This window comes from Lytechinus pictus, chromosome 4 (genome assembly GCF_037042905.1).
Source record: "Lytechinus pictus isolate F3 Inbred chromosome 4, Lp3.0, whole genome shotgun sequence".
Taxonomy (NCBI): Eukaryota; Metazoa; Echinodermata; class Echinoidea; order Temnopleuroida; family Toxopneustidae; genus Lytechinus; species Lytechinus pictus.
The window spans coordinates 29038103-29050831 of NC_087248.1; the positions used below are offsets into that span (position 1 = coordinate 29038103).

The 12729-nt window shown below is 40.9% G+C and overlaps 1 protein-coding gene across 2 annotated transcripts in view; it reads left to right on the top strand.

Moving 5' to 3' along the window:
* Nucleotides 1–489: 489 nt before the first annotated feature.
* The window catches only part of LOC129258728 (cytochrome b5 reductase 4-like), a 45309-nt gene continuing 33069 nt past the window's right edge, over nt 490–12729 (top strand). The window contains exons 1-2 of one of the 2 annotated variants that reach the window (XM_064098783.1): nt 490–569; nt 9912–10203. In XM_064098783.1, the coding sequence (XP_063954853.1) occupies nt 9927–10203 (277 nt within the window). In that variant the 5' untranslated portion in view covers nt 490–569; nt 9912–9926. Of the gene's footprint in view, nt 619–9911; nt 10204–12729 lie in introns of both variants that reach the window. The other variant, XM_064098782.1, reaches the window with a different exon arrangement.

The window sequence follows — 12729 nt, forward strand, 5'->3', positions numbered from 1 at the left end:
CAGGGGGGGGGGGGGGCAGATATGTCCCTTGCATGGGTTGTGACTCGTCAGGGGGGGGGGCAGTCTGCCCCCCCCCCCGTAGGTACGCTAGTGGGTGTATAACGTACGCAGCACCCTAAGAAAAATCTTGTTGGTGCCCCTTTCCCAGGGCCATGGCCATCCACCCACCCTTCCCCCGCGGTATGACATTCGCTCTCACAAAAGAGAACTGTTAGTGAGCTTAATTAATTCGTACACTGAACTACGTACATGTATTGTTTCAGTGGCTTTTTTTTTTACACGGGCACACGTTGGTATCAATAATGCAAAAAGCATATTCATTTATTTGATGAAAGATAAAAGACAAATGTATCATAAAATTGCATTGGTCAAGGACCGTGCCAGGAATCGAACCCCTAACTTTCATGGTCTAAGGGCGCCTTATAGACCACTCGGCCACGGCATCATTTTGTCAGAGTTTTTCTTGTGTTGCTGCCCTCTACGTTAATTGCAGTAATTTTTGCATAAGAAATAAATGTCAATAAATTTTCATTTACAAAGTCGCTTTCCCGATCCGCGGTGGAGTGGAGGTATGTAATGTTACACTCTAATCAGTTTTCGCAGCTGTTTTTTAATCTTGTACGTGTTATATGTTATTGATATTTTATGTAATTCATCAATTTCGGTAAATGTAATTTTTGGTGAAGAGGATAAGATAAAAGAGAGGGGTTTTGTTTCGCAACTCCGATCGCTGATTATCCATCTGATTTCGCCTTCGGTCCCGAACACTATTTTCTTTGTTGTATTATAATATTACTGTACGTTTCAGAAAAAATGTAATCCAAATCTAGAGGGCTGATTTTCGAATCATACTAAATTTTGTGAAATTATTCTGCATGGATATGAAAGAGAAACTCATCAGCTTTCCATTGATACCCTATTTGTGCCACGCATTGTTTTGTTTTTGCCACTCTAAGCACCAAGGCTAAGTATTAATTCCTGTGTTAAAAAAGTGAGTGCACGCGAATTAAATGTTGGACTTAAATTACTTGATCTTACCATGGAGCTCCATGACGAAATATGTTCTTAAATTAGACTCTAGATATTACTAAATTGAAAAAATGTATAAATAGTACTCGCCTGGTCTTTTCTTGGGGTATTGAAGCCTTTTTGTCCAGAACTTGCTCAACTTTTGCGGCAAATTTTGTCGCCATAGTCATAGATAGGGTTGTGCATATTCTCGTTTAATACTGGTTGTCACGTGACACGGCAATGTCGTTAGGCTGTTTGGCCTGTATTCAAGGCGTTCTATCCGTTATGATTTTATATTGAATGAAGCTAATTCCATCAGGTATAGGCCCCTATCAAGTCAAAATCGATACAGGGATCGAGAGGGGGGGGGGTGGAGCCAAAAATTTCCCAGTCACATGGTATGAAAATGATATTTTTTATGATTGTCCACGATCATTAGGGCAAACCCGTGTGTGGCAGTACGGTAGCGTGATGAGTAAAAAAAAAATAAAATAAAAGAAAGAAAGAGGGCCAATGTAGGCATACATGGCACGTGGGAATAAAGTTGCTTTATATGTTCCAAGCGAGTGAAGCAAGCGAGAAAAAAACTTTTCGTGCAAATCTAAATTTGAGATAGATATCTTAACTTACACTTTTCCTTTTCTTTTCATTAATTCCCTTCATTTCTTTTTTATCTTGGTTGTAGAACTTTCGGGGGCCCCTAGGCCTAACCCTTCCATCGTGTACCCCCAGTGCAATATCAGCAGGTGGGTCTCGATAACTCTGGATATTTAGCAATTAGACCTATTTATAGAAAAACATAACGTTAATGTTTTGACCCCTTCCCCCCCCAAAAAGGAAAAACAATTATAAACTAAGTTATATACATCCCCCTTTTCTCATTTCGCTTTTTATTTTCTCTATTCCCTCCTTATTTTTTTGGGGGGAGGGACCTTTTCGGGGGGCACCGCCACTAGCTACGCGCCTACCAGATGAAGAGGCGAGCGAGCAAAACCTTTGTCACTTTTATTACAAATATCAATTTTGCAATAGATTTTGACATAACATTCGGAATTATTCTCGCATGCATTTTTCTTTCCTTTTGCTTTTTTATGGCCTTTTATTTCTCTTCCCTTTCTCTTTCTGTCTTTCTTTCTTTCTTTCTTTCTTTTCCTTCCTTCATTCCTTTTCTCTTATCCCGTTTTTTTTGGGTGAAATCCACTGGACCGGGGATCAAGGGCCAGCCTGCATGCCCCCGGCGGTTTACGCCTCTGCCGTGGATGTAAGCTATATATACGCATGATCTTAATCTTCATTATGATTCAAACTATATAGAGGCGCATCCAAGATTTTCCAAATTAAGTAGGGGGGGGGGTGGGGTGAATTTTCTCAAGTAAAATTTGACAACTCCCAAAAAAGGTTCTTACTAAAAAAAAAAAACCGGTCATTATATTGTCTCGCGTAAAGTTTGACAAGTTAAAAAAAAAATGGTCACTCAAAATGAAAGTCATTTTGTCCGCGTAATATTCGGCAAGCCCCCCCCCCCCCACAAAAATAAGAAAAGGGAAAGTCATTTTGTCCACGTGATATTTGGCAACCCCCCCCCCCCAAAAAAAAAAAAAAAAAAAAAAAAAAAAGGTTTTAACTATAGCAATGATCGAAGGTCATTTTGTCTCGCGTAAAATTTGACAATTTTTTTATAAAGTTGTCACTAAAAAAGAAGGTCACTTTTTCCACCGTTATATTTGGCAAGCCCCCACCCCCATAAAAAGTTTGTCCCTAAAAGTGATGTATAGAAAGTCATATTGTTAATTTGTTCCCAGTAAAATTTGAAAAGCAAAAAAAAGGCAAAAAAGAGAAAAGAATATGAACGAAATATCCCCATTACAAATAATGCTGTGATTCTCATAAGGGAGGGGGGGAGGGCACATAACTAGTATTAACAAAATATTTAATTCCAAAATGTTTACTATAAATCTCAAAAGGGGGAACGGGCAGAAATGCTCACCCCACCCCCCCCCCCCCCCCCCCCCCGCCACTGATTCCAATCAATAATGACTTTTCTCTGCAATACTGATGCTTTGAAATCAAGATACTGAAGATTGATACGCTTAACATAAATTATGAACGTCTGACAAAAAGATAACCAACCGATCACCTGACCGATCAGCTGACCAGTACGCGTATCACTTCGGAGTTGATCACTCGTCGCAGCTGTGTGGAACGCTCACCGAAAATCAACAAAAAGGGCCTGAAATGTAAGTTTAACAATAATCGATTTTAATTTCAACTATTTTTACAACTAAATAAAGGTTTGCCGTCCGAATGAAAGGTATATCGGATAACTCTAACTTGTATTAAGGTGTACATTTACCAAAGTCTTGGGTTGGAAATCAGAACAGCATTGTCCAACCCATAATTTGGGTAATGTCGCCTATGAGGTCCATACATGTTAATGTTTGGACCTCATTGGTACTAGGAGTGGTTTTTGCCAGGCATGTTGAACTGAAGACTAGACCAAAACAAAAGCTCTCTGACTCTGTATTTTTGGTTGTTCCGCTGAACTGCGTTGGCTCCAGCTCCACTCACCAATACTTACTAGTATACATAACATAGACTGAAGAGTTGTTGGCCCGTATATACAGCCAACGTATTAGCAGTAGGCCTAACGTTAGATCTAACATTTGGCGGAAACCAGATTTTTTGATTGTTTTTTGTACATAAAATGTCACATTATAAAAAAGAAAGTAGGGCCTACATTCAAACTTACGAAAAAATATATAAAATTCAGAAATATCGTACCGGTACCTCAGCTCTGACCGCAGTTACCGCTAATTCCTTTCAAATGATGATCGAAACATAGTCATCTTCGATCCTTTCGTCGGTCAACGTAAGTTGCCATCTTGGATGACGTCATCATCCTTACAGACGTATTTACCAGTCGCTATATATCGCGATTTGTGCCGCTGCTTTGTAGAAGGGCGTGCGTTCGGAACTTGTCGCTCGCATTGCATTGATTGGCCAGGATATCGAAAATTTAATCGGAAAGCCTTGATAAAAGCACAACTCGTTGAACGTAGAGGGCAGCAACACACGGCTGCCATTTTTTCCTCTCCGGCAGAAAATTACAAAAATAAAGAATAAATCATCGGTAACGTATATTTTCGATATTTTTTTAGAACTTATATTGTATCAAGATTAGAGTCTAACGAAAATAGTCGGCCTTCGTTCAAGATAATATAATGTCATTTAGAATTAGAAAAAAATAAAAATCTGGACAAAACCCGGTCGCCCGAATTGCTGACCTGGGGCCCGTTGCAGAAAGAGTTGCGTTTAAACACAAGCCAAAAAATCAATCGCAAGTCCCAAATGCGCGCAATTGATTGGTTGAAAATCAAGTTGCGAATGATTTTTAGAGTTGCGAATGATTTTTAGAGTTGCGCCTGATTTTTAGAGTTGCGCATGATTTCTAGAGTTGCGATTGATTGCAACTCTTTCTGCAATGGGCCCCAGATTACACATGCAGGCTCGCACTAACACACTACCGTTAGTGAATGGGGATTATAGTAAAATGTCAGAAATTGTTAAATAAATCCCCAGAAACAACGGTTATTCCTATCTAGTTGAAGACTACCTCGAGCGAAGTTCGTGCAGGCTCTTCTTCTTCCGGGTGTAGTACAGACCTCTGGGTAGAGTATTTTCGTACTTTGTGCAGTGCTGAAAAACTAGTGTGCCATGCTGCATTGCCAAACCTCAGTAATATGCTTATGAGGTTAAAGGTGTATGTACATATTAGGTAAAAGTGCTCCTTGTGCAAGTAAAAACTAACTCCTTTTCCATCTAAGCCTGGAGCAGCGTTATCCCGTCCAGCTGCCTCTTAAACTGTTCTAGAGAAGAAGCAGATGTTACACTGGCAGGGAGCTGGTTCCAATGGCGTACAACACTAGGAAAGAAGGAGTTCTGAAACCCAGAGGTCCTACACAATTGTTGTCGATATTGAGTATGTCGTCGTCCAGATGATCGTAGTGCTGGGTAGAGGTAAGGTGGTTCAGGTGGGATGGCAATCAGTCCATGAAGAATACGGTAGAGCATGATCACTTTCAGATGAGCTCTCCTTTCAGCGAGAGACTGCCACTTCAATGAGTGAAGCATTTCGGTGACACTGTGTCTGGGGTGGTAGTCTCCAAGTGTAAACCGAGCAGCACGCCTCTGAACCATTTCAAGTTTCCAGATGTAGTCTTGGTAGTGAGGATCCCAGGCTGTTGCTGCATACTCAAGGATAGGTCGTACATATGTCCTGTAGGCCTGGTCCTTGATTTTCTTGGGGCAGCCATACAGGTTTCTCTGGAGGAATCCTCGTGTACTATTTGCTTTTTTACATGTACTGTCAATATGCGTCTTCCAGCTGAGCTTGGAGTTGATGTGTACTCCGAGGTACTTGGCATTGTCAACAGCTGGAAGTTCAACTCCATGAAGAGAATAAGGCGATTTGATGAAATTTTTCACCTTATTGGTCACTCTCAGAACTTCACACTTCGATGGATTGAAAGACATCTGCCACTTGGCTTCCCAATCTTGCAGGTTAGTGAGATCTTCTTGGAGTGCGTCTGCGTCAGATTGCGAACTGATGTGTCGGTAGAGAAGACAATCGTCGGCAAACATCCGCACCTCCGACTGGACACAGTTAGGAAGGTCGTTGATGTAGGCCAAGAAGAGAAGCGGGCCAAGTACAGTCCCTTGAGGTACGCCCGAGTTGACATTAGCTGGGAGAGAGGTAGTTCCTTCAAGCACCACCTGTTGGACACGATCTTTAAGGAAGGCTCTGATCCAACCAAGAAGATTTCCTTGGATGCCATAGAAGGCTAGTTTTCTCAAGAGTCTTTCATGTGGTACTTTATCAAATGCCTTTGAAAAGTCTAACAGTACTGCATCTATCTGCTGTTTGTTGTCAATCCCTTTGGCAAGGTCGTGTATGGTCAGTAGCAGTTGGGACTCACAGGAGTGGAATTTTCTGAAACCATGTTGCTTTTCAGACAAGATACTGTTAGATTCCAGGTGATTGATGATTTCTGAGAATATGATGTGTTCAAGGGTTTTGCACACAAGTGAGGTCAATGAAATTGGTCTATAATTGCAGGCTTCGTGCCGGTTACCTTTCTTGAAGATTGGTGTGATGAATGCAGCCTTCCAGTCTAATGGAATTGCACCTTGATGTAGGGTGGACTGGAACAGTAAAGAAAGGACAGGTGCAAGCTCTGTAGAACACTCCTTCAGGATACGTGCAGGAAGGCCGTCAGGTCCTGGTGCCTTGTATGGGTTGATCTTGAACAACAGTTTCCAGACTCCTTCAGAACCAATTTCAATGTTGCAGATCTTCGGGTGTGGACTAGCTCCCATGTCAGGAATGTTGTCTATGTCTTCTTTTGTAAAGACTGAAGAGAATTGATCATTCAGGACAGCAGCCTTTGTTTTGCTGTCACATCGGAGGACGCCATCTCTCAAGAGTGGGGATACTCCAGAGTTGTCGCACCGCTTATTCTTAATGAATGTCCAAAATCTCTTGCCTCCACTGGGACCTTCTCCACATATCAGATCTGAGATGTAGGTCTGGTAGGTTTTACGGCATTCCCTTTGCATAGTTTTCTTAAGTTCCTTGTAATTACGGTGTTCTGTGTTGTCAATCTCGGCTGCGGCAGCTCTCGATCTCCTGAATGATCTTTTCTTCTTTCTGGAGAGACGTTTCAATTCTGTCGTGATCCAGGGTAGGCTAAATCTGCATGAGGTCATCTTCGATGGTACATCTTCCTCGAGTGCAGATGAGATCTTACTTTTTATCTCTGTCCACTGACTTTCGACCGGGGTATCTAGAGAAGTCTGGGCCAAGTAGCTATCAGCAAAGCTTGCCATTGCTTCTCTGATGGTGTCCATGTTTGCCTTCTTCCAAAGATAGACCTTCCTCTTGATTGGTCTCTGTATCTTCGCCCTTATGTCAGCAACCGTGAGGACCATATCATGATCACTGATACCTGGTAAGGGGATGCATTTCCTGATTAGAGATGGACGATTTGTGAGGAAGACATCTAGGATTGATTGACCTCTCGTTGGAAAGTCTACTATTTGGCTGAGGCATAAGTCTTGAAAGGTTGCAAGGAATGCTGAGTTAACGCCGAGGTTGTACTGGTGGCCCGTCACAGTCTCAGTCTGCCAGTTAATGTCTGGCAAATTAAGATCACCCGAGATCCAGATGGCCGAGGATGGGTTGTTTCTTACGACGCCACTAATAGCACTGCATATTTCCTCAGCACTGGCTATGTTGTTATCAGGGGGACGGTAGAGACAGATAACTATCAGCTTGTGACCACCAACGATTTTTATTTCAGCAGCCGCAATTTCCTTGTTGGTATCAATGGACACTTCTGATACGATAATATCTGATTTGGTTGCAATAAGTACACCTCCGTACCCATCATTTCTGTCTATCCGGATAGCCGGTAAGTTGTAACCCGGTGGGAGGATTTCCGAGCTAAGGATGTCTGGCTCCACTTCATTACCGCTCCACCTACCTGAACTTCGAGACCGTGAACTCGATCTGATATTCCGAGTGACAAAGGTGGGATTTTATGGGGGGAAAATATAAAATTCATGCAACATCACGATCTTTAAAAACAATTAAAACTAATATTCTTACTTTACACAAAGTTTCACTTCTTTTCCATGCTTCTATCAGTCTCAAAATTGGTGACTTTTTGTCGCGTGTGGAAAGTAAAAGTAACGTAAGGTAAGACCCAAGTGAGCAAAGCGAGCGAGAAAAAGACTTCATGAGAATCTAACTGAGATAGATTTTTACAATGATCTTACATTTTTTTCCTTTCATCCTTTTCTTTTTAATTCTTAGTTGAAGAATATTTTGGCGCCATGGGCCAAACCCTCGTTACCCCCGTGCTTTGCTAGGGGTCCTGGGACCTCTGGATATTACTTCATCCAATTTAAACCTTACAGAAGGCCGCTTTTTTAATCAATCATGGGTGACATAGATTTGAAAAAAAATGTAAAAAGTCGCCAGAGAGCGAAGCGAGCCAGGGGGAGGGGGACTTTTGAGATGAAATTCTAATTAAGTATACCCTAAAATTTGTGGTTTCTTGTTCAAGTTTGCAACCATAGCCACTATCATGGTATGATGTGAGTTCCGAAGACCCCAATTTTTTTTAATGAGTCAGTTCTAGAGCATTCCATAGTTCAAATACCAATCGTTGATCCAAGAGCTGTTCCAGATCGAGACCCCCATTTTAAAACCAAGAGTTAGTTCCAGACCACAGGGCCTATTTTCGAATATGGTGTGGCAAATCTCGGTATTGTTATTATTTGAGTAGCCCCCCCCCCCCCAGGGCCCTTGGCTATAAGGAATTTTGTCCTGAATGCAACCGTTATTGCATACAATTAAGCAAGCCTATATAAACACATTTCTACTGATACGCAATTCATCTTTCTTCCCGTTCTTTATTTTTAATCTTTGGAAACGCGGTCTATTTTTTTTTCTTTTTCATTGTCCCTTTTCTTTAATTTCCAATAGCTTTTGACCCATTCCATTCTCCCTTCCTTTCTTGCTACCCATTCCATTTTCCCTTCCTTTCTTGCTTTTGTATGCCCCTTCTTTCCTCTTTCCTGCCATTTTGCCCTTGCCATTTAAATCATCTTATATTTTCCCTTTCTCATGCCAATGTATTATTAGCACTTCGGTTAGTGGCGTAACGAGCTAATATTTTTGAGGGGCTAGATATTACGGCGTATCGGGCAAAATTTATTACAAATTTTCCTTTCTTTCTTTTCGGAGAAATCCGTTAGGGGGAGGGCCAGCTTGTCCCCGCATGTTTGAGCCTCTGAGTGTATGTAAGCTATTAATCTTCATCATACTGACCAGGAGCGCATCCATGATTTTCCAAAGTAGGGGGGCACAATTTCTGAAGTAAAATGTGACAACCACCCCCCCCCCAAAAAAAAAAGGTTATCACAAAAAAAATGAAGGTCATTTTGTCCCGCGTAAAATTTGATTAGTGAAAAATAAAGATGGTCACTAGAAAATGAAGGTCATTTTGTCCGCATAATATTTAGCAAGCACCTTCCCCCAAGGGTTTTAAATGATCAAAGGTCATTTTTTCCCGCATAGAATTCGACAAGTAAAAAAAGTCACTGAAGAAAAGAAGGTCATTTTGTCCCGTTTTGGGCAAGCCCCCGACCCTCCCCCCATAAAAAGGTTGTCACTAAAAATGATCAAAGTCATTTTATTCCCCGTCATATTTTACAAATGAAAAAAAAAATTCAATGTAAAAAGAAGGTAATTTTGTCCCGCATAATATTTGGCAAGCCCCCACTTAAAATTATCAAAAGCCATTTTGTCCCCCGTGACAAGCCAAAAAAAATGGAAAGAAAAAGAAAGGAATATGAACGACATATCCCCATTACTATTGCTGTGATTCTCATAAGCATGATAAGGGAGGAAGGGGGGAGGCACAGAACTTTGTATGAGAGACATATTTACCTAAAAAATATTAGCTATGAATCTCAAAAATGGGCACGGGCCAGAAATGCTCAGCCACCTGGATTCTCCACTGATTCCAACCTAAAATGACTTAATACTGATGCTCAGAAATCAAGAATATACGGGAGATTGATATTCTGTAATATAAATTATGAACGTCTGACAAAAAGATAACCAACCGATCACCTGACCGATCAGCTGATCAGTACGTCGCGTATCACTTCGGAGTTGATCAGTCGTCGCAGTGTGTGTGGAACGCACGCTCACCGATAAATCAACAAAAGGGAATGTTGTCAGACCTGCAGATATAGGTCTAACCGTCTAAGTACAATTTTTACTTGTACCTTTATTAGATCTGAGGCAATTTGTTTCCTTGTCATTACAGGTGTGTTTTAGTAGCATGATGAACCCCAAGATGAGCCTTTCGCCTCCGCAGCAGCAGTTCCCGGCCATGAACTCACCGCAGAGGGCTGGCTCATCCTCGCTCTCTGTTCCGGGTGGCTCATCTAGCCGCATCAAGGTTTCCCTGAAGCCTGGCCGATCCCTAATGGACTGGGTTAGGCTGGGTAAGCAGCAGGGACGAAGGCTGAATGGAGTGCAGGGCCAGAGGATGGAGGTGACTGAAGAAGAACTTGCTAAGCATAACAAGATTGACGATGGCTGGTTGGCGATCAGAGGTGAGTTCTGAGAGACTTCTTTGTTATCTTCCTCTCTTTTTTTTTCTTTCTCCTCTTCCCATCATCTTTATCTTCCACTGCCTTTTAAATTAATTCCTTTACATCATCTTGTTCTTTTTCTACTAATTTGTACTTTTTATTCTTTTATAACGTAGCTTTCTCATCTTTTTTTGTCTTTGTCATCTTCTATTTCTCCTACTTCAGTCTTGAAAGTGCTCTGTATCCGTTTTCTTCTCCCCATCCCTTTCACTTTTTTTTCCTTTCTAGTTCCTCCAAGTGCTACTTCATCTGCAGCTCTTCCTTCTCAATTATCTTGTCCATTTCTCTTTAATTCTGTCTTCTCTACTCATGCTCATTATCTTTTTCTAAATCTTCACCTATCTTGGAAATAACAATTTTGCTTTATATAATGTAGATGTTTGTAGAATTCATGTACATGTATCTTGTTTTCTTTCATATTTTCATTTGTTTTGTAATTCATATCTTCTCATTTGTTTTTAATCCTTAATACTTATGATTTTTTGTCTGTTTGTCCACTGTTTCTTCTTCTTCCTCCTCCTCTTACTCATCCCCATCCTCTTCCCCTTCTTCCTCTTTGTAACACTCTTCCTCATCTGCAAGCAACATCACAACACTTCATTTATAAAAGACTAATAGCAAATTAAGTGTAAGAATACAAATGTAATTCGAAATTAAGTACTAAACCAGTCATTATTTAATTGATACCATTCCTGAAATGATAGATAATTATGAACAGTGAAAATTTTGCCTTGATATTGGAGGTCTAAAATCCTTGGGTTAGACCTTGACCTTGGGTTACATTGTACATGTAGGTCAGGACTTGGACAAGGCGGGACGAGACATTTTAGACAAGGTTTACAAAAAGTCAATAGATTTAAATATGGAAAATTATTTGGAGGGTTGTGATCCTTGAGTAGAATCTTATGTGGTTTCGGACTCAAGGTCAGCCTTGTCCTTGGCCACGGCCAAAGCCTGAGATTTCTCGGCTGTCACATGGCAAAACGATGTACCGGTATCTGAATTTGTTTACATTTGGAGGGTTTTTTCAGGGAGCACTTTTCATTACTCTTACTCTCATAATTACAGGTATTTTAATTTTCAAGATAGCATGGGCTATCTGCAGTACTTTTTTTCAAATTTGCCAACTCGTTTGATGGTAAAAGGATGTATCTTTAGTTACACTCCAAAAATACCACAGTAGAACACAATGTTTTTCAGTGAAAAGGTGTATCTGTTAGTTACACTTTTCTGCTATCAAATGAGCAAGCGCACCAAGCTTCGTGAAATATGGCCTGGGGGGGGGCCACTTACATTGACGAGTGGATACCATGCGCGACCCCAAAAACACGTTAAAAGGATGTCTTTTTCAAGATAGGGCACGTATTAAGGGTGTCAAAAACACTAAAATAATGAAAAAATGGTATCTATTTTTGTTTGGAAGCTACGTGTTTAAGGTCAAATTTGCGATGGTAAAAAAAATTAAGACAACATATAAATTGTTTTATAAAGGATGTACTTTTTGCCCCAAGAGTCAACACTATACGTGTTTAGAGTTCGATTTGCGCGAGGTGTGGGAGGTGGGGCTGTACTAAACCCAACGATGTAGGTAAAGGTAAAACCGACGACCGACGTCCGTGACATAACAATTAAAATATTGCTGTACTTGTTTATGGGCCAATTCAGGGAATACTTGCCAAGAGTATCGTTTTGTTTCCAATACTTGTTAAGGGTAGGGTTTCATCGCACGCCAATACTTCAGAATATGGAAAATATGTGTTAAGGGTGCTTTTCGAGACCCTATGGTCGCATGGTATCCACTTGTCAATGGAAGTGCCCCCCCCCCCCCCCCGCAGGAAATATGGCAAAATGATGTAATTGCATGTATCTGCAACATACAAATTGTGTGCCAAGAGTTTTGTGTGTCTTTAGTTTTAAAGACTTGTACCACAAACATCAAATGATGTATCCTCAGATACATCATTTTGCCTTGATTCAACCATAGAAACTAATCGATGTATCTGCAGATACACCTTTTTGCCATGATGTTGCCATCGGAAATGTATTGTGATGTATATCTGCAGATACATCATTTTGCCATAATCGTATTTATACACAGACTACTTATCCTCTGAGCAACAACCATATCAAATCATGAGTAAATTCCTGGTGACGTTACATATGGTGAGACTACCACATATTGACCACCTCTTTTGAAACCGACCACCTTGCGCGCGTTAAAATTATTGCGTATTACAAACGATACGCGCGGGAGAGTAGGCGCAGTGTCCATAGAAACGGTAAGAATAAATTTTACGAGAAAAAAAGAAGCAACAAAAAGTAAAAATTTAGTAGAATTAATCAAAATTGTATTGACCAGACCCAGACCCCGCTGAAAAACCAAGAAATCCGATAGGAAACGGCTTTAGAACAAATATCCGTCATCAATCGTCGAATCATGTGCCGGAGCTCGCAGTGGAAGTAGTGAGACGATAATTTAGCATGTTG